Genomic DNA, 25,976 nt, shown 5'->3' with positions numbered 1-25,976 from the left:
CTCCAGTGCTGAAGTTTTGAGCCTTTGTGGTTTTAAGTCAGACCCTTTAATGTTACTTTAACAAATGTTACTTCAACGTAGTCTTTTGTGGTTATGCAATTATATAGTTGGTAGCCACCAGCTAATGGGGAATGGAAGCTTCTAATATTTGAGATGTGAATCACAGTCACTTTATAGAACATCAGGGATACATATATAATAAGTCATACTGAAATGTCATCTGCCTTTGGCCAGAGGATTGCTTACCTAAAAAAATTCTCAAAAGTAAAATTCAGCTTTCTATACTGTTTTCTCCACCATGAGCTGCTTTCCCACTGCAGCAGCATTGCTGAACAGAGAGGGCTGCACCAAGAATGCCTTTTGGGAGATGACTCTGTTGCATATTTGCTGGTGCCACACCATCCCATGCAGGCTCTATTGATTTGTCAGACCCATGCAGGCTGTGTCTCTGAAATGAGAGGCGCTCCTGCCCCTGGCCTGTGTCCCACCTAATGAGAATCAAATAGGCTGCACAACCTCTAGTGACATTATTTGCATCAGAGATTAATATGATCTGTGCATTAATTTGCATAGCAAGGCAGCAGGCTCCTCTCACCAGGAGAAATGATGTGCTCCACACTCAGATGCCAACAGGCACATCAGAAGATAAAAGTCTGGCTTTAGGGCACTTCAGCCATGGCCATATGACCCAAAGCACTGAGCTAACTCAATTACATTAGCTTTCCTTTGAAGGGGTAACTTTTCCTTGGCAGACTACACCATGTATTGTGTGGCTGTTCCACTCGTAATTGTATGGCAGCTCAGCTGGCATCTGTCCTCCCACGGGGCAGCAGAAACCCCCAGAGCTGTCACGGGCACCACAGTATGCTGTGGCTGATGTGGCATAAATCCAGTGCTGTATTCCTGCCTGATCCAAATGAAACTTGTGTTGCTGGGTGATGGTAGGTCATGGATGAGTTGTGACTGCAGAAACACAGGCAAGGCAAGACACTCCATTAAAATCTAATCTCCTACATAAGTGATTTGAGCAGCACTTGGCACTGATACACAGAAGATAGGAAGGTAATGGTGTCACATAAACACCTGAGAGGGACATCACTAGGGACACAGCTACCACTAAGGCTTCTCCTGCACTGACTCCTGATGTGCTGACTCGATCAGTTTTGGGTCATATCTTTCTCTATTCTCCAAGGCAGAGGAAAGAAAGATCACCAGTTTTACAGGCCAGAAGGAAATAGAGCAGACTGATGTGTAAGGCTCAACAGCCCCCACATTTTAATACTCTTTCTAGAAAGAATTATTAAGCCTTTATGAGCTGCTTTTATGTGGAACCTTTTCTCTGTGGAGCGAAGAAGAAATGAGAAATAGAGGACCTTGAAGCTAAAGCATCTTATGCCTTCTGTGAAACAGCTGGAAAACTGTGTTTTGGGGAATTCTTGCCCAGTCAGCAATGCAGTGGAAGAAGAGAGCTGAATCTGCTACAGCACAAGATGTGCTCTCCAAAGAAAAACATTCAAGTCCAGTGCTTTGACATTTTTCACAATAGGTTTTTGCTGCACCACAGCAATAGGACAGTCTCCTGCATTTTTCCAGGTATCAAAAGGAAAAAGATGCCCCTCACATGGGAAAATCTATTCAGACCTTTCACAAAGCTTGAAGGGGTCAGACCTTGAGTAGGACCATCTGCAATCAGGACCTGCATAAATCCCCATTACAGAACCAGTGATTATCCTTGTGACAATGTAGAGAGATGCTTTTTGCATCTCCTGCCACATTCCAGCCTTGCTGTGTCATGTGTAATTTCTCTTGGTTCTGTGTTTTAAAGAACATCATCTCGCAACGAAGCTTGTAGACACATAGTGGATAACTGTGGGCCTTGCTCTCTGCTTTGCATTTCAATAACGATGGCTACAGTGAAAGCTTTAACCACCCTGCTCCCTCTGTAACTTGTACACCGTTATAGGGAGTGTTGTTGCCAAAGCCATCATGTGATTTATTGACTCTCCACTGGGACAAGGGGGAAAACAGATACAACTTTGTGATTTTATTATAAGGAGACTGGGTTAATATTTCTAGGTGAAGCAAGCTACTATACCGAGTTCAAACATCTGAAGAGGGAGGTTAAGAAATCCTGAGTGTGGGGTGTAAGGATTATTCTGTCCTGGGGCAGTGCAGACGTCGTCTGAGGCGGGGAGCAGGAGAAGAAAGGAGACATTGTGACCCAGTTCCAACACCTCCTGTGTGTACAGACGGAAGTGCTTAGCCTGTACAGGGACACGCGCGGGGGAAGGAATAGGAGAGAATTACAACATGGCACTTATATAAACAACACCCCAAATGATATAAAACATTAAAGAAAATTTGCACAACATCAAGCTCGGAATTTTTATAAAACGTAAATATTTGGGGCGGGGGGGGGGTGGTGGTGGCTAAATGTGGGTTCATGTCACTACATAAAATAAAGATTTAAAGCTGCAATGTTCCACATTAAAACAACGCACACAGGCACAACCCCCCTGAAAACAACATTTATGTTTCTTATTAGGCAGAAAATGATCACATGCCATGTGCTTTTCAAGATTATGATTGCATAATTATGTGAAAACATGAAAATGGATTCAATTAAAAACCTTTAAGATTCAATTTAGGGTTGGTTAAGAGAAATATGCAGCTCTCCCTCAACACAGCACTGAAAAGGTTTAACAAGTGCTGCAGCAAGAGAAAATGGCCCAGGCAGAAGCGGCCTGAGGCTGCTCAGAGCTGCTGTGTGCAGAACTGCCTTCTGCCCTCGCTGTGCCCCAGTGCCACTGTCCCTGCTCCTGCTTACCACAAAAATAATAAAAATACATAAATAAATCCGTGGAATTAAAAATGCAATTCATTAACATAAAAATTTGGTGCTGAGCCATCAGACCATTTGCATCTGTGTTTAACTGCAAGGTCATGTTGATGTCTATCTCTCAGGCACAATAGATGAGCTCAGATGCTTGGCTGAGCTGCTGCCTCAGGGACATATTGCACTGTGATTTCAGTATTTATTCCCTAAGTCTAAAAGAAAAAAAAAAAGTTGCACAAAAGGTATAACCTCCAAGCAAATGCAATAACATAGAGACCTGTACAGAGCCCTATTGAATTAGAGTGACTGACCACAAGGCAGCACACCATCTGTCTTAATTTTGGATTTACTTGAGTCTTACTTGGCTCTTCCCAGGCTAGAAGGTGAAGCACTGATGGATTCCTTTTTAAAAGCAAAGCCTAAACCTTTCAAAATCAAGAAATGTAAAACCAGATTAATTTATTTTAAGACCACATCTTTCTAGCTGCACAAACAGACCTTGAAGTGAATATAAAGATGATTTACTTCTACTTTAAGACCTCTTTACCCTTGCAGACCAAAATAAAATGGAACTCATGTAAACAAGAAACAAACTTCTTAGCTTATTTTTTCATGGATCTTTCACATCATAGATTATTCTCCCTGACTTTATTTATTCACATATGCATTTCTTGTACCTAAATGTAAAGCCAGAAGCCAGACACCTCTCCTCACCCACAGCAATCTGGAGGTCTGGGACGTTGTGTTTTAGAAGGGGTATATTCAGCTGTATTCAAAAGAACAGCAAAATGCTGTATCTTTACCAGGCCTTTCCTACAGCCTCACTCAAAACAGAAACACTCCCAGAAAACAGTCACTTGCTGTGCTTGCCTGCAAAAATACCTGTTTTTATTTGCCAGCTTGGTAAAGATGCTCAAAACTACTACTTTCATGCAGAAGTGCTTATTTGCACCTGCCTGAAGTTGCACAAATAAGCTAAAAGATGAAAAAAATAGCAGGTAGTTGAAATTTGTCTCTTAATCCTTGAATGTTTGCATGTCCAGGACAGGAACTCTTTTACTGAAGATGTTCCCCCTTAGAATATTGGAATACAAAACTTCTCTGCTTTGCTTTTCTTGCAACCCTGACATTGATTCCCTCCTTTTCAGTGACACAGTTTGTAGCTTTTCATTGTGTTCTTAAGAATGGGGTTTTAAAAAGGTGATAAATCCCAGAAAGGCAAATACCTGATGCAGAGGTAGATTGATCTGTTTGAGGAGAGCTTTCACTGCCGTCTGGAGCTCATACAAGAACAATTGAGCAGGGCAGTCTGAAGTATGATCCATACTTTCCACAGATTCCGAGCCAGAAAGTGTTTGGATCCATTCCCACTCATCTCTGTATGTTGAGTCAAGTTAAAATTAGAAATATAACAACAGTTCAATGCACAAGCAGGAATTCGGTGTATGTGCATTTGGGATCTGTTGATCGTTTAATCCTCATATACCAAAACATTTTAAACTTGTGCAATCTTGATTGGACTGTGAAAAGTTTTATTTTTCTAGCACATGTACGTCAGGCTGAACATTCCTCTGAAGTCCAACTGCTTTTGAAATATTTCAGTAAGACTTACCACTTCAGGTTTTCTCTTTCACATTCTCCCTTCCCTATCTACCATGATATTTTAAAAAACATGCATTGGAAATTGCTACAATTAGCAGGAAGTTTTATCTGTGCGAAGGACTATTATCTTCTACTCACTGCAACCAAAGAATTTCCTGTTTTCCTCCACATGTCTTTATTTGAGACCCGATAAACATGGGAATCATAATTCTGGATCCAATCCCTAATTCACCCTGCCCAGTATTGAGTCTTGAATAGCAGCCAGCATCAAACATTTAAAAAAATAATGTACAGGAAACCCCACTACAAGACAAGTAATAGTTGTGGTATAATCTGTTGCTACATAAAGATCTGATCTTAAACTTCAAGAGTTGGGATTGCTATAAACTCTGAAGCCTTAACCTTTATATGCCTTCCAACACTGTTGTTAGTATTCACTACTACATTCTAGATATCCTTGTCTATGTAAATATCTAGTTCCTTTTTCCTCATGCAAAATTCTCAGATGGTTGCTGAAATTATATGGGATTAAAAAGCTCCAGAAAAAGGTCAATAAAATGTGTTGCCTACGAGGCAAGGACCATGCAGTACAAACGGGGCCCTTGACAATGGATAAGGGAAGCAGTGGACAAGGGGAAAATGGCTTTCCCAGAGCACAGCAGTGTGCTGGCTGGTTGCATTTATAAATATGGTTTTGAGTTGCTGTGTGTTTGCTGTGGTTTAGGGTGAAAAAACCAGATATTTCACAAGAAAATCAACAGAAAAATTGCCTACAACCAACGCCCCATAGTGAAAATCCATGGAAGTGGTGCCACTGAATCCACTGAAGGCTGAGTCAGGGCTGCAGGCTACAATCTTCTGAACAGGTCATTATCCCTGTGCAGAACTGGAATAAGCATGGAATACCATCCTTAGAAACAAGTGGGCCCCTATCCATGTGTTCTGGATAGGTCTACAGACTACTGGGAAAACTCAGGTGCACCTGTGCAGCTCAGCAGGGCTCTCAGGGATGGCACACACTGGAGCCAAACCCTTCTGCCACACACCAGAGCCAAACTGTGCTGCCACCTACAATTTTGCAATGGCAGAATTGCCTTGGCATTAACATTTGATCAATTGTTTCAAACTTAAAACAGTTGCTCTCTCTCTCTGTGTACGTGTATCTGTATATTCACTTACTTGGAGACGTTGCTGTTGTCTCGGATTTTGATGTGACACAGGACACTGGGCATCTTCTGCAACACAAGCACTTTGATCTGATCCACAGAGCTGCAGAGTTTAAGGTAACCCAGATACAAGCCGGGAGGGAGGCGCTGCTGACTTCGTTTGTGATAGGAAAGTATGTCCTGTTTTAAGGGAAACAGTCCTACATAAAAATCTCATATTTTTTTCCACATAAGCAGAAGAGTTTCGGAGCAAAAAGCAACAAATGTTTTTACAGCCGTTGTTCCCAATTCAAAAAGCATTTAAATACATGCTTAATCATGTGAATAATCTCTGGTAGTTTGGGTGCACTTGGACAACTTCTCACTTAAAGCCATACACAGGATCTCTAAGGTCTCCATGTCACACAGGAATTGGCTCTGACAACCTGAGGTTTCAGTCTTCTGCAACTGTGGTGTTTAAACTGGCTTAAATTACCCACAGCTCTGCCTCCTGTCTGATCATTTCAGTGGTGAGCTGGGTCAGGGAACTGATTCTTCTGAAAAACAACTTGGGAAAAGGAGCAGTTGTTTTTCAGCCCAGCAGTTCCCTGGTTCAGGTTTGGTTCGTGGCTACAAAGAGGGAGCAGAGCAGCAACTGGGGAAGAGCTGGGAGAAAGGGGCTGCTGGAGCCAGGCACTGTCCCCAAGGAGATCCCAGCCCACATCCCTCCAGAACCTGCTCTGTATCACCTGCTGTCAACAGGAAGATCTCTGTCAGCATGGGGCTTGGTAGTTTGCAAAATTGAATTAGTGGCAGCATTTTCTGAACAAATATCTTTATCAACAAATAGACCTTAGAAGAAATTAGTATTGATGGTGAGTTTGCTGAGGCCAGGAGACATTTTTAGGGCTATGTATAGCAGCTCTCCAAAACTACCTGAAAAATGATGTCTGCTGCCATCCATCCTGAGAAATGTGTGCTTCTGCAGTGGGTGAGGATTAAGACACCTGGCCCTATGCCTTTACTCTTGGAACCATCAGATTATCTGCCAGTGCTATGCTTGGCTCTGACCAGTGCAATTAGACCCTCATTTTCACAAGCACTTCATGAACAAAATACCCACTTGATGATTAAACAAGTAATAGAAGAAAGGGTGGGCATTAGATAGGAATGTGTAAACCATTAGGGGAACATTTTTTCCACTAGGATCTCTGTGGAAATCTGATCAGGCCTGTATTTTGCTTTTCCTAGTATAAAACTTTTGCCCAGATTGACAATTTTCTGCACCTTTAACACATTGTAATACGTTAAATCTAGCATAGATCAGGTAAATTTTATTGTCTTTTGGAAACTTTTTAACGTTCCTAAAACCTGGTAACATATGTTTTGATTGCCTGTCACTTCCCGGTATGAAAAGCAGAGTCTATGCCCAAGAAAGTGCCTCTAATTCAAAAATTAACCACAGCAGCCATCATCTCATGGACAGTGCTAAAGAAGGACCAAGAAAATTATTTGTCTTGTATTTTGGGTAACTGTGCAACAGTTTTAGGGAGATTGGCTGCTGTTACCTACAGAAAACATGTATTAAACTTAACATGGACTGTCTCTGTTTAATGTAAGTTCAGAGATAACTCTTGAAGGGCTGAACCCCCATGGCTCTGAGGGATGGTAACTGAGCTGATTTGTGCCAAGCAGCTTCTGAGATCAGTCCTTACCTTGGCATTTTTCTAATTGCATGTCTATGAGCATGTGATGCAGAAAGTAAAGGAGGGTTATGGTCAGTGAAGGATTCTTTAGCTGCTATACCAGGCTCTAAGGAGCCCTGAACCCCACAGAACAAGTTGATTAAGTAGAACAATAGAATTTAAAACCTAGATTTAGTTTTCAAGGTTGGATGGAAAAATCTTACAGAGTGTAGAAATCCTAAGTGTCTGTATAGGTGCTTAAGAACATCCCAGAGAATTTTAAAGCTTTTTTATATCCCTTGGTACAAAATTCCGTAGCCTGGTTTCCCGAAATCAATAGAAACTACTATTCTTTGCTAGGACTTTGAAGTAATTTCTTTAGAATGTCATGGATATTTTGCATATTAAGGATCTGATCCCCGACCCACTGGAAGTAATACAAGTCTTTGCTCTCAATGGGAGCCTTGCCATTAATTTTATTGGGCACTGGACTAAGGCCTGAAATTCTACAAAAGTCTTCCAAAAATCAGGGCTCTGGCACAGGCTTTACAAAAGCAAATAACACACAGTAAGAGAAGCAAAGCACTACCTGGATTGTTATAAGCAAGATGTCTAATGCTGTTGGCTCCTCTGGAGTTGAAAGGGATTTCCTCTGGCTTTGTAGTTTGGATACCTGCATCCATTTGCCATTAAAAAATGAGTACAGGCTCTCCACTTCTCTTACAGTAACTATCAGCATATTGCCATGTCGATCCTTGATTGGCTCATAAAAAACTCTGCCTAAGTTGTGAGTTCCCAGCAAATTCTAGAAAACAAATATAAAATGAAAGTTATGTATCACATATCAAGAGAGTATTGTTTGAAACTTTGTGCTCATTGACATCAGTCCTATTGACTTCACTAAGAACGTGACACTGTGTTTCCCCAACCCTTGCCTTACAGTCATATCATTTAGTGACAAAAGGAAATGTTTTTCCTTAGTTTGTGTTTGTGGATTGAGTTGTGGATCCTCTGATGCATTTGGTCCACTAATGTTTACTCCAATGTTTAATGGAGAACCTCAGAAAGACTATTATGACCCAATGCCTTTGTAAAAGGCAAAATAATTCACCTATTTACTGCAAAGAAATTCACTTATTTAGGCCAAACTTCCTGGTTTTGCCCAGTCATGTAAAGATGAAGGATGCAATTTTTAAAAGCACTTGTTGGTCTGCTGGTGACTCCCTTGATTTGAACTTACTTAACAGCTGGGTGGTTATCTGAACCTGCCCAGAACCAAATGTCAGAGATCATATAAAATTCTTCCTTTCCCCCCAAATCATTAATAACAGACACTTTAAGTATTTTTTTGCTATGTGCATTAACTATAATCTCCATTCTCTGTTCTCAGTTTTAAAATTATTTAGATTATTTCCAGCAACAAAAGCAAGAGACCCTCATGTTTGTGCTGAATGTAAATAATTATGGAGCTAAACTGAGGAGTGTGTTTGTGAAGCACAGGATTTGAAGAGACAGGAACCCTTTTACTTCAGTTACCAATAATGTGCTAGACAAAACAGGCAGAAACTAACAAAACTACCAAGGCAAAGCTCTCCAGGAAAATATGTGAGGATTAAAGAAAAGTAATTTTAAAAGACTCCACATAAAATACGTATTTTGGTTAAAATCCCTTTCTTCACACGGTAAGGCATCTGCTTATAGGTGCAAACACACTCAATCCATGACCAGCCACTGAAGAGATTCCCAGATGTCTAAAGGAAAAATGCCTAACATTTAAAATATGCTCATTACTTTGTGATTTTTCAAGAGATCTACAGTAAGCTGGATAGGGAGAAGGGTAGTGTAAAATGAAAACTTGAATTCACAATGAAGCACATTGTGTCTTTAGGAAAGTGCTGTACATTAACTTAATGACATTGTAAAATGATAAACTATATTGAAATTGATTATCTGCACTTAACAGGCAATATTTACTTATCAACTTTAATATTATTAAATTGTTTATAAACTCTCAGAAGTCAGCACAGTGCCTGGGTTTGGATGGCATAAGTTGTCTATTTTGCCTTTGTGCATCTCTTTTCAGGGCACATTGCTGGTGTCAATATAGCCCCTGTCCTCTGCCTTTTTAAGCTGTTCTGCCTTTTGGGGTTTGTCTCCTTCTCTGACTGACTCTGGGTGTCTTGAGTGTACATTTTGTGCTGATCTGTGTCTCCAGCGGGGGCAGACCCTGCCAGTAGTATTTAGCCATCTAATTGTCATTAACCACTGCAGCACACCAACGTGCCCAGATGAAAACAAACAGTTCTTTACTGTCACTATGTTGGGAATGATATTCCAGCACAGGGAATGGGGGCCCTACTAATATCAATATGGGACTGATTCATACCCTAAAAGAGTTTTGTGTCTCCTTAGCTTGTTACCCCATCACTTGTGCTTTGTTTGCTTTAGCTGTCTGGTGGTAACAGCAGGCAAAGTTGCAGTCCCTGTTGTCTCTGAACCTACTGGAGCAGCTGTGTCATCACTGATCTTTTCCATTCTGTCCCAAATTCCTGCAGAGTCAGTCTATTAACTGCCTCAATAAAAAGTATTCAACCATATAAACTTTATTGAGATCCTTCCACTGGTGGATCCCATTAGGCCACACACCATTAGAGGTTGGCAGTTGGGTGTCAATCCCTGTTCCCTCAGGGACCAAGCAAACAGAACAAACATTCAGGGCAATACATTTGGCAAAATGACAGCAGGGCACCATATACACCACATGGGCACATATGCTGTATCTCTGCATTTCAAGCTCTGCACTTTGCATCTCTGGTAGCAAATAAAGCCACGATGCACTGGGAACGTTGGGTATCCCCCAGTGCAGATCTCTATTAAAGGGGAAATGCACAGGGGGGGATGGACCTGAGCTAACCAAATGTGTGCCACCTGAGCTGAGCCAACCCCACTGGTGGAATATTCAGCAAATATAGTTAAAACTTTCCCTACTGACAGCTCAAAGGACTTACAAGCAGCTGCTGCTTAACACAGGTGGTCCTCCAATAAAAGTGCAGCAGGCTGGCATTGATATATTTCGGGGCACTTTTGGGAAATCAGTCCAGACAGGTGGTTGCCCAGGAAGGCTGCTCTCCTGCACAGCCCGCTCAAAAGGTGTAAAACAAACCCCACGTGTGTGTTGTTAACAATGGCCCCACAGTGTGTGGCTCTCCCAGCTGCTGCAAACCAGGTCATTGTGCTGCCACAGCCCCTGGGGTGATGTGTGGCCAGCACACTGCCCAGCAATGAGGATCTGCAGCAATGCCAGGAGTGTACCACAGATTTTCTGGGAAGCTTTGCTGACTTCAACAAAAGAAGAGAGTGAGGCCTGAATATACTTCTTCTGTAACAACCGTTACACAACAAAAGCACACAGCTTTTTGAAAATGTATTTTCCCACAAAAGTAACTATTTTAATGGAAGTGTCTGCCTGCCATCTAGAGATTTCATGTTGTTGTGAAACACAACTTTGAAACTTTACAATAAAGGTAGAAATGCTCTGCTGGAGAAAGTATAATTTCTATTTGCATAACAAGTTGTGAACTGAGACACAGAAGGATTTAAGTGACCAGTACCACTCAGGTTGCATCTGTAGCAGACATTGGAATAGAACAGAGTTTAAATTCTTCATTAATAGATTAACAATAATAAATAGGCCTGTAAGAGGCGTTTGAGCAGCAAATACTAGGATTATAACTTTGAATTCCCAATCTGCAAACTCACAAGCTTCTCTGTGGTCATTATTTACTGGTTCATATCTGTTTGTTTCTTCATCTGTTTTTTATTTGTTCTTTCTTCCTATTGTTTCTTTCCTTTGTTATTCCTACTCTTAACTTTTAATGTAACTCCTTCCTTTGTGGCTAGAGAGGCTTAGTGCCTCATTTCACTGCAGAAGAGAATGCTGCTCCAAAGAACAGACCTAGGGACAGCTGGCAGCTCTGTCCCTTGAAGATCAGAAACTCACTGAGCTAACAGCCAGAAATTTGCCATGGGACCCACCTGTAGCTGTGCTGCTGCTGAAAGCATCTTCTGCCTGGCCTGGAGTGCTGTGGATGAGGACACGGACACAGCCATGTTCTGCCTCAGCCACCTGATGTCATCCCACATGCAAGACAACTGCAAAAACACATCCACTTCAACCAGTTCTTGTTCTCAGCATTTGAAAAAGCAGAAGTGATACTAAAATTCATTCTGGGCTTGGAAAAATCAGTAGATGTTGCACATTTTGTGTTTCTGCAGACAGCACTCAGCTGACTGGATAAACGTGACACAGATACTGACTCACACAGAAGGTGTTCTGTAAACATCATGAACCTGTTTCAGTTGATTTTGGACTGTTGCCAAAACTGATTTACTGTTCTTTGTGGTATAAAAAAAGTAGTGTGAGACAACTCGAGTGATGGCACAACCACAATATTAAATTTAAAACCCCTGCTTATTTCTTTAGGCTCTTGCTCTAAATTTCCATAAAATCTGCAAGTTCTCACAGAGCAATCACTCATCTAGGATCATACCTTAAGAGTTAATTGTATCACTGTCAGTGGCTCAGTCAGGATTTAATCCATGTGACTGGTTTGTGAAAATTGCCTTCAACATGAGTGATAAAGCATTTCATAATTCAGCTTTTTAACGGCATCATTTCACACATTCAGAGTGATGAGCTAAGGCCTATGCATTGCTAGCAACAAATTTGCAGAAGCAATAGATGAAATTAGACTCCCATTACCTTTGTGAACCACAGGAAATCCTGCATAACTGAACTACTGTGAGAGTCATCGATTTCCACAATTGGGATTTGATCTTCATTGGTTACTAACAAATTGTCTTTGTAAAAAAGTATAACAGATAAGTAGAGTCCCCTAAAGAGAGAAGGAAACACTATCAAACACCTTTCATGTCTATGCACATCCATGCCAAATTTAGTCAAAGAATCATAGATGTTAAGTTCTGAGGAGACAAACTGAATCATCTGGTCTAAACTTCTGTGTAATGTAAGACCATGTACCTTCAGTCAGAGTAACTTCAGACTACATGAGTCTCACATCTGAAGACATTTTAGATCTGTGCAAGCCACTGACATCAGTTTCAGTGAGAATTTTGCTAGAGTACATAGTACACAATGGAGGCCTTATGCCCTTTAGAAATCAGAAATTTTACTAAAACTTACAATTAATGTGCTTAGTTCTGCCCTCCTGTACTTCAGAGCAAAACTGAAGTAACTCAGTTGAAATCAGGTAGGTTATTATGGATTTACATTGGTATAATTGAGTGTAATATGGCCAACATATCTGCAAACCTGTTTATAGAAGTCATTCCTTTCAGTATTTACCCTCACAATTAATTACATATGTTAAGTAGTTACTACAGGGGATTTAAAAACTCTGGAGAACTCTTCTGAAAGAATCAAACTCTTATCAAAATACAAAGAAGAAAACACAAATTGAACATTCCGGCCAATGAAGGAAGAAATAATCCAGGATAAGGAAGTTCCATTTGCTAAAATAAATTATCAGGTCTGAGAGTTGGGTCACAGTGGTCTGCAAACCCAGCTGAGGATGTCAGAGATTCCTACGTGTGTCCTTGTTGGAAATGTTATCTGAGCTCTGTGCTTTATATGACGAGTGAATAAATGTCATAGTTTCATTAATGAGCAGCAACAGAGGCAGTGCTTTCAAACAGCTCAGTAGCTGCACTTAGGGATTGAACAGAATATTTCACTCTGCAACAATCTGAATCCACTTCCAAAAGTAACAAGGAAAAAATTCTGTTGATTTCAGTAGGAGCTGGAGCACTTTTCCTGTCACACATCTGTGATTTTATCAGTTCATTCTGACTAATTGCTGTTCTCATCAGTAGTGGCATATTCACACATATTTCTAAGGCGCTTTTCTCTAATACAGAACAAGTGCCAAAATTCAGAATGTCTTGAACATAGGAGGAATGACAAACCGTTTCAGAGTCTTCACAAACTTGCTTGATGAATGGAAAAGGTGCTTCAGGCTTCTGGAAACCGATTGCTTGCGACCAGCATTTTGTAATTTAGAACTTTCTGAAATAGGAAAAAGAAGTAAACCCAACACAGCTCTTAAATTTCTGTTAGTGTCTCATAAAAGCCCTTTGTTTCTTAAACCACAGTACTAAATTTCAGTCAGTGCCCATTACATTCTTTTCAAAAGACAACATTTAGAAAGATGCTCAGATGCAGCCCTTTGATGGTGTTTTCATTAACTTAGTGATACACAGCAACAGACAATTTCCTTTCTTGCTGCAAACTCAGAAAGATGAAACTGTTTTGCTCTGAGGCAAGCTTCAACCAGCCCTACACACTCTTAATGCTCAGAAAGGATGGGAATTTTGCAAGTGGTCTCAAAAACCCAAGAAGTGATTTGAACATTACAACATTTTAGGGTGTTGTAGTTTCTAAATTTCTCACCACATGTAGCTTAAGCTTCTAAGAAGTGAATAATTGGTGCCCTGGCTGACATTGACATCCCAGCATCACCAGTGCAACCTAAGGAAAAGCTTTAAGGAGACAAGATTAACCCTCATCTTTCTGTATGTCACATTAAATGCATCTGCTGTTGCTTGGATTTTTTTTCTCCATCACAACAAATTCCACTCATGTACTGCCTCAGAGCTTCCACAGTTCCCTTTGTTCCCTAGTAATCTGGAGTCCAAGGAAGAGGTGTTAAACTCTTTTGTTCACTTCGTGTCAAAGCAGAGACCTGCTGTGTGCCTGCCAGCATCTCTGGGCCAGCTCTCCAATAGAAGAATTTTATAAAATTGTCCCAATGCTCTAAGAAAATACTGTTAAATTTTTATACATGGCATTCTTTCTGATTCATTTGATGAATTTGACTTAATGTCTTCCCTTTTATCATGCATGGCCTTGTAAGCCAAAGAAATATCTTCCTATTGGCATTGAAAGCCATGAGTTCTGTGTAACAGCTGTGAACACCTGTGAGCAGGTTTGGAGGGGACACCAAGAGGTGGCAGTCAGGGACAGGAGGGACTTTATAATTACTGGCAGTTGTTGCTCATGTGGATTTGAAAGCAATGGGCATTTAACTGTTAATGGACATTAAACTGGACTGTTTGGGTTTGGTTTTGTTTTTGCAATGTCTGTGCTGCTTAATGTTGTTGTAAGAGAAACAGCAGAGATACTTTGAAAAATAGAGTAAATTCTTCAGATACTTGCTGTGATATGAAAAGAAAGACAAAACAAAAAAATGTCACCGTGAAAGTGGCATCTCACTTTCCAAGGATCTGTTTATTTGGATGAAGCCTGGATCCTCATCCAGACTGAAGTGTGAAACATTTTGAGGGACACCCTTCTGCAGTGGGAAAAAACCATGACTCATGAAAGCTGCTGATCATCTGCTTAGGTGTTCTCAGAGTATTCCCCATTTACCTCTGGTGCAGAATAGGAGGTGCCTGTCTGTGTCTCCCTGGTGAGATCTAATTTTGAATATTTGAAGAACATCTAAATTTGCTGTTTTCACAACCCCATCTGTGGAAGTGCTTGGCATATTTTAAATGATGAATAAATTTGCACCACGATTGGCACATTGAAAGCCCCAGCAAGCAGACACATTGTTAGCAATAATTACTGCTCTGTGGAACAGCGAGTACAAAGAGAACAAGGTTCTGTTGAGGGTGAAATCATGCAGTTCAGATGTATGAGACTTATTAAATCATCAAATCCATTGTCTTTCCAGTGCAAACTTGTTATCTGTGGCATATTCTCCAATGCGCTCTTCAGCTTAAACAGACTCATCCAAATCCATGACTATTCCTTTGTTTTCTTCTCCTTCTAAAAATATTCTTTTGTATTTCTATATATCTCCTCAGATAACAGTTATTTTACTGAGAACCTTTTTTCAGGGTATTGCAGTAATGCAAACCAAATGCTACATGAAAACTCCTGTCTTACTGTTTCCTTCTTCCAAGGTTCAGATCAATTTAGGTATATAAATTGCATTCTAATTATTTTCTTCTGTATTCCCTCTGTCTATACAAAGGGAATGGAGGAGGAAATTACTGAAGGCAAAGCAACATAGTTTTGTATAAAACACTCAGAGACTGCAGCATTAAAATAAGAGGGCACATTAAAAGTGAAATATATGTTATTGGTCTATTCAGTGGTTTGGGTTTAGTCCACAGCTTTGCAAAAGCCAAAAAAAAAAAAAAAAAAAAGCCAGCAAAAGAATTAATGTAAAACTAGATGGAGACTGTAAGCTTTCCTATATTGCTATTTACTTTTGTTTTACATTATTGTGTGTCTAGAAGCCAGAAAACATGGAGCTGAGATTAGAGGATAATTTGGATCTGCAGGAAATGGAACTTTGTCTGTTACTTAATTAACTCATAAATAACATAGACTAACCTTCATGGAAAAGCACCAGTAGCAACACAGTAAGTTTATATTAACAAATGATACAGCAGCTGAGCTGTGAGCTCTTTTAATAGAAGCCTGGGAGCGAGCACAGAGCATCCAAGATGGGAGAACTTCCAGTGATTAGATTTAGATCAGAAGCATTCAAACCTGGACTGAAATAGGCAATTAAATAAAAAGGTGTATTTTTGACATTGGCAGCCTTTCTCTTCAAAGGTAGAGGGTGTGTAAATATTTCTTTGCAGTTTTCAATGTAAATACAACCCATACAACCCCAACTTAAAAGCAACCGCTTGGAAGATCAAGAACCACGTTGCCCCCTCAAGCTTGTGTGCATCTGGGGTCTCTTCTTAAATTCCCAACCTGAACGTCTCAGTCTATAGCTTGGTTCTCAAGTCTACTTTTGCATATTCTCACAAAGAATTATAATCTAAACATCTTAAATGCCTTGTGGAATCAGAGATCCCTCTCTTTGCTAAATGCAATTGAAACTATGTGCTCTGCTTGTGAATCAAATTAAAATGAGAACATTTTTATTTCACCTCTGACTTGTCTAGTAAAATACATTTCAACTGAATTTCAGAAGGAAAATATCTGGTATGAATTCTACTGGAGAGCTGGAGTTCCTTTCTTAATGAAGTGTCACACAATTACTTAATCCACTCTGAATTGTTTAGAAAGAAAGCTCTACAAGAAAAAAATACTTAAAAAATATATTTGAAGTGTTGCCAGGACACACAATTGTAGTAACTCAGTTATGATAGTCTGTAGCATGGTATTATGAAGACAAATGGATGACTGTTATTTGTAATCATCAGGGTTTTCCAGAAGATTAAACATATGAAAGCAAAGCTTCCTAAGTAATTCCCTAGGAGATTCCATCATATCACAGAGCAGGTTCAAAAGCAACAGCTGATCTAATTCCAAAAGCTCTTAAACTCACTGTACATTCCAGTGTATTCTTCCTGGTATTTCTGTAAGCTTGTTTTCTCCAGCCCCTGCAATGCAAAGCCCAGGGCAAAAGGCAGAGCCTGAATGAACAGACTTGGCCAAAGGATCTGCCTGGAATGTGGGCAATGTCCCCTCCCAGATCCCGCAGGAGTGGCAGCACACAGCCCCGTCCTCCAGCTCCTCTGCCTTCTGAGGCTTTTTCCTGCGTTGTTCAGATAATCTCAGACCATTTAGATTGGTTCCTCTCAGTTTTTCCCCCTTTCCCGTCACTCGTGCTGCGCTCTGAGCCAGCCCGAGCAGCAGGAGCAGGACATCCCGCACAGGAATCACTTGGGAACAGCCTGGGCACCAGGTTTGGTACCAGCTCTGCTCCCAGTGAGCTCTAATTCATGCAGAGCCTGGTTCTGCTTCCACAGCTCATCAGCACTTGTAGGCAGATTCAAGGGTCTTCCTCGAACAAGGTCCAGCTCTTTACCGACAGCTCTACAACAAATGGGGCAAACAGAGGTCACAAGATTGGCATTAACCAGAAAGTGGTAAAGGGAATCATGGCAAAGAACAGAGAAATGCCTGGAAAGGTCCTCAGCCTGTGTGTGAACAGCAGGGCCAATACTACTACCACCCTGTCAGTCAAGCATGCTAATTTACATTAATTAAGAATAGAGATCAAGCCTCTGCATTACATGAAGTGAAAGCTGTTATTTGGGGTTTTGATATACAGCAGCTTATCTCAGATCCTCGATCAGACTCCTCAGATTCCACTGAGGTTGATAAATATCAGAATAAAATTTCTGAGTCAAAGTGACATCATAATTCTTACTTTCCCTGCAAACTTTGTTTTGATTTCTTACTGAATTAGTGAAATAAAAGGGCCTGACATCATCATGTATTTAAGGCAAGTTCCAAAGGTTCTCCTATAATGATGCCATGCTGATTTATCCAAAATATACTACTGTGTAATGCCAGCATTACAAGCAATTATGAGATTTTTATTTGGTTGGAGGCGAGGGCGTTGCTCAAGCTGACTCCACAGTGTGGTACTGCCCCATGTGAGGTCTCACAGCCTTTCAGGCATAGAAGAAAATGTTCTGAGCTGAACACATTTTCTGTATTGTTATTTATTATTCAAGGAAAAGGTGTTAGGAAGTCAACAACGGAGTTGTCTGTGCTCAGTTTTGAGACTGGGGTTAATTTCAGGAGCAGTGGAATTTTATAAGAACCAGGCACTGGTGTCAGAATGTCAAAAGGAGGGATTTTCTGCATGATGTTTATAACTGCTTCTGTTCTGGGCTGCTATGTCAGTAAAACAATTTATACTAATAATATTTTCAGATGTTCCATCACTTATTCCCTGTTGATGGAAAGGTGGCCTGAAAGAGCTGAGATAGGCACTTACTCCAGAGAGGAAAAACTACCACAGAAAAAGCCTTCTTTAATAACACAAAAAGCCATGTAAGAGATAGAATACATCATCTGTATTTTCAGTACCAAGACCACTTGCAAGTGATACTGTTTGCATGAATTTTAATTAGAGAAACAACATTTTCTTCCAATATCTCCTTTCCCTTTCCGAGCATCGTAGATGAATAGTTTAAGTTGCTATGGTTACAATGGGTTGTGTCAGACCATGGATCAGTGTGATGGTTATAAATTTGCATGTAAAGAACAAAGGCTGCATCTTTTAATTTTAGTTCAAAGTATTTCTATGATTTTAAATTAATTATATCAGTATAAATGAAAATTATATCAAAATAAAATCAACATAGCAGGCATACTAGGTGAAGAAAAATGAAAACTTCATGATAGTTTAACTTTTCTGTTTAAAGTAAGTCCCTTTGCATTGAAGCATTATTCCAGTTAGAAGTTTATTTTAAGAAAATAAATAGTACTTTTCAACAACCTGTATAGAACAGGAATTTTTATATAGGCACTAAAAAGAATGCCAAGCTGTTGCCTTGGCTCTTGAGCTATTAAAGGCATAATCTGTTTCTCATGAATGAAGATTGGCTGAGATTTGAACTCTCTCCTAGTTTTGATCCATTCTGTTTTGAAATGTAGCAATCTTATCTTCCCATTGCATTGTGCAAGTATTTTTCATTATGGATTGGCATGACATTCACTGAGTGTCTTCCATTTGGAGGCAGCCAATTCCTCCCTTTTGAGCCAAACCAGTTGCTAACTCTCTTAAGTATTTCTTTCTATGAAAAAGAAAAAAAAAGCCACCCTTGAAACATTTTAGTGGAATCCTGTGTGACACTAATTTGTAGGGGAAAACAAATCAATGGGTGTGGGGTATGGAGGGAGAAAGACTGTGCCTGTGTGTGTGCACATTGCAACCTTCAGACGTTTTCATCCAACTAATTTCAAGGGTTAAGAGCGAGATGGTGTGCTAAAGTGATTCCAGATGGGCCAATATTAATATCTTTCTCTTCCTGATGAATGAGAAGGTATGACCTAGTTAGAAAACTGCTAAAATTACAGGCGCCACAGAGGCTTCAGCTGGTGCCCTACCACATAGATATTTATCCTTACCTCTGCAATTATAGTGCTGATGAGCTGCTCGAACCTGCTGAAGGAGGCGTTCCAGGGCCTCCGTGTGTCCCCTGTGCCGGGGCTCTCTTCCACTGCAGTCTTTCCAGTCTATTGAACAAGGGAAATAAACAGAAATGAAACACAAAGGTGCAGGAGAGGGTCTGAAAATATTTTCTTGCCTCTGCTACTGCTCGGCTCTAAAGGAGTTTTACATCTCGGCAGTCAAGAGTCATTTTTAAGTCTGTTGTTACTTGTACACTGAGTTTTCTTTGCCTTGTGCCAGCTGGGTAATTAGTCATAATGATTATTAACAAAGAGCTCGCAACCAGTTCTGGGGAGCTCCTGTGGTGAGTGACTTGACCGTGGCTGTTTCTCCCCGTGAATGGGCTCTGGTGCTGCAGTCAGGGCTGCTCTCAGCCTGTCCTGACACAGCCCCTCACCAAGGTCACACAATGTCCTCCTGCCAATCCTGCCCACACCAGGAGGCTCCGCAACTCGCCTGCAGTTCTGCAAAACAGAATGAACATCTTCCTACATCCAGAACTTGCCATGTAGCCAGAGAAACACGCTTGGAGTAAAACCACTTGTGGAGATCTGCTCCCAGGCAGAGCCCGAGCAAACTCTGCAATTCCTGCCCTGGAGCCCATGGGCTGCTCAGCACTGCACTCCTGAGGCAAAAACCTGCTGTGTTTGTTCTGCACACCTTCAACCTCCCACAGACTTTGTTTTCATTCACTTCCTGCAAATGAGAGTCTCAATCTTAGTTTAAAAAAAAAATGAACTCATCACAAGTAGGAAGAAACTGTGTATCAGAAAGGAGCTCTTTAATTCCAGACTTGGCTATTTTCATACTTTGATTATAATGAGAAAAGTGCATTGCACCCATTTCCTGGCCCAAAGGCATGGTGGATCAAGGTATTAAGAGATCTGTCTGCACAGGAGACATGCTCCCATCTTGCTGGCACAGAGGCCGTGTGCGTACTCATAGCCACCAGCAGTTTGCTCGCTCACTAAATATACAGATCCAGTTTCTAGTGCAAGTTTGGAGTCAAGCATTCCTTCCAATGGGCTCGCTATGCCAGGGATATAAATACCTGTTTATTTACATTTAGTGTAGCAGCCAGAGTAAGGCCCATGAAAGGCTGGAAAGAGAAGAGATTTGGTATCCTGATAGCCTGTGGGCAGTGTGACAGCTGCAGAGGGGCTGTCCTGTGCGCTCTGTGCTTCTGCAAACACCAGGGCCAGCTGCATTTACTGCTCTGTGTGGGGAAAATGTCCTTAGAGCTCCTGTGAGCAGCCAGGAGGGACCAACTGGAACTCACCAGTCTCAAAGTGCTTTGGTGTTATCAGACTGATAGAGTTTCAAACAACCTCGTGATTTCTCTATCCCAGTGTTTTCCAAACTTTTTGAACCTCCAGAGTGCTGACTACCTTAAAAATGACACGGAAACCAGACCGACTTCCCCTCATTTTCCATCACTCACCTGCTAATGAATAAACCTAGAAATGTTTCTGTCTACTGGGATTTCACAGAGAAGCTGCGCAGCACTGGCCACCACTTTCCAGGCTGCTGCTGTGTGTGGGGGAAACAGGAGGACAGTGGCAAGTGCTCACTGTCATCACACAGACACATCTCCAAGGGTGTCACCAACCTTTGATACTCTGAAACTGGACTGGATCAGTGTCAGGCCCTGAAGCTTTCCTTTCCCTTGCATTTTCTTGTGGCTGCTGTTACAGACAGCATTAATGTATTCCCATTTAAATTTTAGCTCAGGGCCATATTTTGTTATGCTGCACTGGTGTAATGTCAGCTTGCTGCTTCCTTGCCAAGCACAAATCTGCTGCTTTTCAAAACCAGTGGTGAAGGCAGTCACGTGAATAGGGAAGTTCTGCCCCCAGTAACTGCAATGGTAAATAACATCTTGTGTCTCTAATGTGAGTATTACTTAATGAAAACATTTGCATTTAGGCTCTGCTGCTCTTACTGTACAGCTTAAGCATGTGTCCCTAAACCCAGCAGTTCCAGATCTTTTTGTACTCTTAACACCCTGAGATACTGTACAAGGAGAATGGACAGAATTCTCTCCATAGCTTTTGTGCTGATTCACTGAAATCTGCAGGAAGATTTCCTTCACACCCCAAAACTTTGGAACTGGCACATAATGTCAGATTTCAGAAGGTTAATAGCAGGGGACAAAAAGGGAAGACAATGTAATATGCTGACAGCAAAATTCACATCATACAAAGTTGCAGTCTTAAATACCACTTGTCTTTCCAGGAGTGCTCCTTCTTTGGGGATATTTGGATGAATAACTGGCAGCTACTGTGAAAGAATTTGTCCCCCAGCTGATGTAAATTTTGGATTTATGGGGCCAAGTCCTGTGTAGTTACACCTGGCTATAGTCAAGGTAATTGCACATCACCAAGTTATTCAGTTATCCATAGTAGATTTTTCCCACTATTGTAGCCCATTTTTGTTCTCAAGCAGAATATTTCTTTAGCCTAGTTCTGGTATTTTTCTGGAGAAAACACAAGAACAAAATTGAAGCAAAATGGGACAATGGTAATGCAAAAGCCTTATTTATCCAACCCTCTCTATTGTGACTACTGAGAGTAGGTACAGCTTGTTATATTTTTTCACATTAGCATACAAGGTTATTAAATTGTTACATTAGCCTAATAAAACCTAGTGTTAATGCAATAAAAAGAAAAGTCCCACTTTACTGCATTGATCAATACAAGGGGAGCTGTAATACACTGAGCCAGTTTGGCAGGGAACACTAAGTCTGGAAAAGTAACTAACAATACAATGTCATTATAATAGATTAAAAATTACAAATGACAAATCATAGCCCTAATGGAGTTTGAGAAGACCTGTCAGAGGCTGGAAAAGGAAGAAAGGCTTTTGGATATTTCTGGAACATTTACAGGCTACATCCTACCACCATGTTTGTCCACACTGGAGTATTTTATGTACAGGATGCTGTAAGAATGGTCCAGTGAATGGCATCTCTAATGCTACAAGGTAAAACATTAAACTACATGAGATACATGTAAGTGTTTTGCTTCTAGCAGCTCAGAATCAGGTTTTGATCCATTCATGTACTGAAAAATGAAGTTCCATAGATCAGAACTCTCCTAAGAGAAATGAAGATTAAAATATTTTTAATTTTTTAAGTGTTAATGACTAGAAAACAATTTTCTGTCAAAGGACTGAAGAAGAATAAAAGCTGAGACATAAATACATATACATTATTATTTTGCTTATTTTGGGGGGTTTGGAAGGAGTTGAGTTTTATTATTTATTTCACTCCTAGATGACATGACAATTACATTGTGAACTCCAACATCACTAAGAAAACTGGGAGGGCAGACGAACCCAACCTACTTGAAGGAGAAGCATATTCAGGAGTAGATTTGCGTGGAGGTCCCCATCCTCTCATGTTGTATGCTGAGACACGGACATAATATCTCTGGCCCTGCAAATGGAAACAGCTGGAATCAAAACTATCACTGGATTCAAAATCTTGGCTGCAACAATTGTAAAGCAGTGCCTCATAAATGTGTTTTGTTTCTTTTTTTTTTTTTAAGTGAGAAACTTAAATAGCTTTAGTAATTTAAATACACCATGATAGATTGAAAAAATGCTACAAAGGTTTGAGGACAGGGTTTGAGACCCAGTTCTGTTTGGTGTAAAAGAGATAAAAAAAGACAAATAACAAAAATGAGAATGATTGCCATCAACATGTGCATTTCTGGAAGAAGGAGAAAAGAAAGAATTGGTATTTGAAGTACTGGTCATCAGAGTCAGGTCTAGGTTTCTCAAGACCCTTTATCCACACCAACTTTCCCATGATCCAGAAAACAGCAGCTTTTGCTCCAGTCTTTCCCAATTTCTCCTGAGAATGATAACTCAAAAAATGGTTCTATTCCTTTGTGACTTTTGGATTATGGCTACCAGACATACCGTGCTCAATCACTGGAACGTGTTGCTACAAGAAAGGCTCTGCAGTGATTCCCAAAGGGTGGTGATGCAAATTCTCATGTCTTTGTATCACTGTGGGGTCTAGGCCATCAAGGCGTAAATGAGTCCTCTGGAACTCACCGTCCTGAGACCTGTGATGAAGCACCTCAAAGAGTGAAGATTATCCATAATTATTTCACCAGCCAAAGGAGAAAAGTCTTCTGAAAAGCTCCATTCCACTAGAAACAAATAGCAGGAGAAAATCAAGTCAGGTACCAGTCCAAGCAAAGAAGTCAAAGTTAACTTGCAGGTTAACTTTTCTCCTAGCAGTTTCCCAGTCCATGTGGATGCTAGAAGTCATGTCTTGCAGTAATGTATAGCAAATACAGAGTAATCAAATTATATCTCTGTGTATGGAAGACAAAACCAAATTATTGTTCAAAAGCATGTCAGGAAAGAATGCTTAAAAACAGACTGCAATACGAATTACTGTGAATCACCATTGCCCTCATTTAAACAATTTCCTTTTAAAGACAGAGAAGTGGTGGGAAAGAGAAGGTGAAGGAATTGGACTTGTTAATGCCATTTGGCAGTTTATACATGCTAACCAACAAAAAGCACTGACTTGCATTGGATCTGCACAGGTGGGCACGGGCAGAGAGTCCTTTTGGCTCCTCAGACCCACAAACTACCCCTGGCTAATTTGTATAGAAATATTCTCCTTGGACCAGACACTCCCTGGTGCCTCATGGTTGGTTTCAGTGGTTCTGGCTCTCCTGGCCAGGCCTGCTGCTGCTCTGGTCACTGCAATTACAGAGCTCCACCAGGTAAGCTGTGTCCACTTCTGGAGGGGTTTGAGTGCTGCTGGGCTGACAGACCCCTCCCATCCTTCCTTCATGGTGATGGGCACCTTCACCAAAGTGCTCCTGGCACTCCAGTTCCTGCTGAGCTCAGGGGTTATGGAACCAGCAGTCCTGCTGTCCATACTCTTCCACAGTACTTGCAAAAATTATTGTGCATATAAAATAGTATTGAGCAGACTATGAAATACTACTGGATGATTTAAAAAAAAGAACATGTGCAAGTGAAGGATGGATGGCTGCAGGCAGGAAACCAGCCTTTTTTCTTAAATTATTAATGAGAGGTGCCATCCTGGTTCATCCTGGAGCCATACCTCAGGGATTTAGTGACTCGTACCTTCAGATTCAAACTTCCAGGAAAACCTATCAAAACCATAGTGAAATTAATCACTTGAATTATTCCACAGTAGAAAGTCATTAATTTCCTGGATTTACACCAAAGAATTCAATATAAATCTTTCCTTAATTTCCTAAAAAGTCTTAACAGAATAGTTTTTAGACACTTTGTTTGCATATTCCTTAGTATTTGAGTTAATAATTTAGAATAGATCAGAAGATATAGGTATTCTAATTTCAACATGTGGAATTTTCATCTTCTGGCAGTGTCATACTGGTATTTTCACATTAAAGGAAAACGGCTTCACAGAATTTCTTGTTCAGCATATACAACATTTAACTGCCAACACATTTTTCTGAAACAGCCAAGTATCAATAGCACAACTCATTTTTCCCTTCTCCCCTAATCGTTTCTTTTCTATGATAGCAGTTTGTGAATGCACAGCATGCTCTGCAACATTTTTGTGTCTGCTGCAATGAAAAGAAGATTGATTTTTTATATTCTCATTGAATTTTTTCACTGTGTATTTTTCTCATTTTCCATGGGTTTTAAATACCTAATTACTGCCACCTTTAGTGGAAGCTATCTCTGCACATTAGTAAGAAAACGTAGAGACTGTTGCAGTACTGTATTGTAGGGTTTTGTTGACAGTTTAATTATAGGAATACTTAAAAGTAACCTTGAACTTGATGGCCTGTCAGAGTTTCCATTGTAAACCATTATTTTCAAGGTTTCTAACTCCACTTGTATTAAATCACTGCAGACACTGTACAAATGCTGCAGACTTAGACATGTATTGTGTTTTCCAGAAGGAGAAATCAGAAGGAGAAGCCCTGTTCAAACGTGGTGTCAGCAGGCTTGCAGTCACTTCAGACACCATTTTTCTTTTCAAAGATTCATGTCAAGCAAGCCAGTGTCACTCAGGCCAGATTGTGCCAGCAAATCCTGCCTTCATTGGAATCCCCAGGCGTGCCTGAGTGTCCTGCTCCAAGAGAGGGGCATGGTTGGGTCACACTTCAGGAAGCACAAAGCAAAAGCCAAGGGTGAGAGAAGTAGCTCTAAGCAGCTTTTGATCTTCCCAAATTTTTAACTGTTCTATGGACTGGAGGCTGCCCAGACATGAGCTAGCACTTCAAGAGGCATATTTAAATTTGGGTAGCTTACACCCAAATAAACATTGCAGCCCTGTCCTTGATGTGGGTCCCTTTCCACTTGCATTTGGCATTTAGAGGAGTGCTCCCAATATTTAGAGATGCTGGCACACTGTCTGAAGAGCAGTTAATGCCTTAATCTGAGCAGGACTGCAATTCTACCTGTCTGTAAGCCTGTGACCAGCGGGAACACCACAATGCTGGTGCTGTGACTAGCAAGAGCACGGCAGCTTGTTCTCAGAAATAATCAAAGACCACTGAGTTCAGGGAGAGACGCTGAGTTTCCAAGGGGAGAACAGGCTGACGTGGCCCTCAAAGCCATCTCAGGAGCAGCAGGGAAGTGTGAGAGGTTTTGTGAAGGTAAATCACAGGGCTTTGCTCTGATCTCCCAGGGCAAGCTGCTGCCCCAGGCCGTGCCAGTGAGCCCCTGGGTGCTGGGTGACCCTGGCGTGTCCCAGCCCCTCGGGGGACAGCAACTCCCT

General features: G+C 40.9%; 1 protein-coding gene across 1 annotated transcript in view; it reads right to left on the bottom strand.

Moving 5' to 3' along the window:
• The window catches only part of ANKFN1 (ankyrin repeat and fibronectin type III domain containing 1), a 57,807-nt gene that overhangs the window by 7,890 nt on the left and 23,941 nt on the right, over positions 1 to 25,976 (bottom strand). Inside the window, exons 5-14 of the mRNA XM_062506390.1 lie at positions 23,288 to 23,385; positions 22,571 to 22,661; positions 19,183 to 19,290; positions 13,254 to 13,353; positions 12,031 to 12,163; positions 11,304 to 11,420; positions 7,858 to 8,073; positions 5,618 to 5,784; positions 4,063 to 4,213; positions 2,096 to 2,264 (exon numbers count right to left, since the gene is read on the bottom strand). Coding sequence (XP_062362374.1) covers positions 2,096 to 2,264; positions 4,063 to 4,213; positions 5,618 to 5,784; positions 7,858 to 8,073; positions 11,304 to 11,420; positions 12,031 to 12,163; positions 13,254 to 13,353; positions 19,183 to 19,290; positions 22,571 to 22,661; positions 23,288 to 23,385 — 1,350 coding nt within the window. The remainder of the gene's footprint in view (positions 1 to 2,095; positions 2,265 to 4,062; positions 4,214 to 5,617; positions 5,785 to 7,857; positions 8,074 to 11,303; positions 11,421 to 12,030; positions 12,164 to 13,253; positions 13,354 to 19,182; positions 19,291 to 22,570; positions 22,662 to 23,287; positions 23,386 to 25,976) is intronic.

This window comes from Cinclus cinclus, chromosome 20, assembly GCF_963662255.1.
Source record: "Cinclus cinclus chromosome 20, bCinCin1.1, whole genome shotgun sequence".
In the NCBI taxonomy this organism is placed as follows: Eukaryota; Metazoa; Chordata; class Aves; order Passeriformes; family Cinclidae; genus Cinclus; species Cinclus cinclus.
This window is presented reverse-complemented; position numbering and strand designations above follow the sequence as displayed.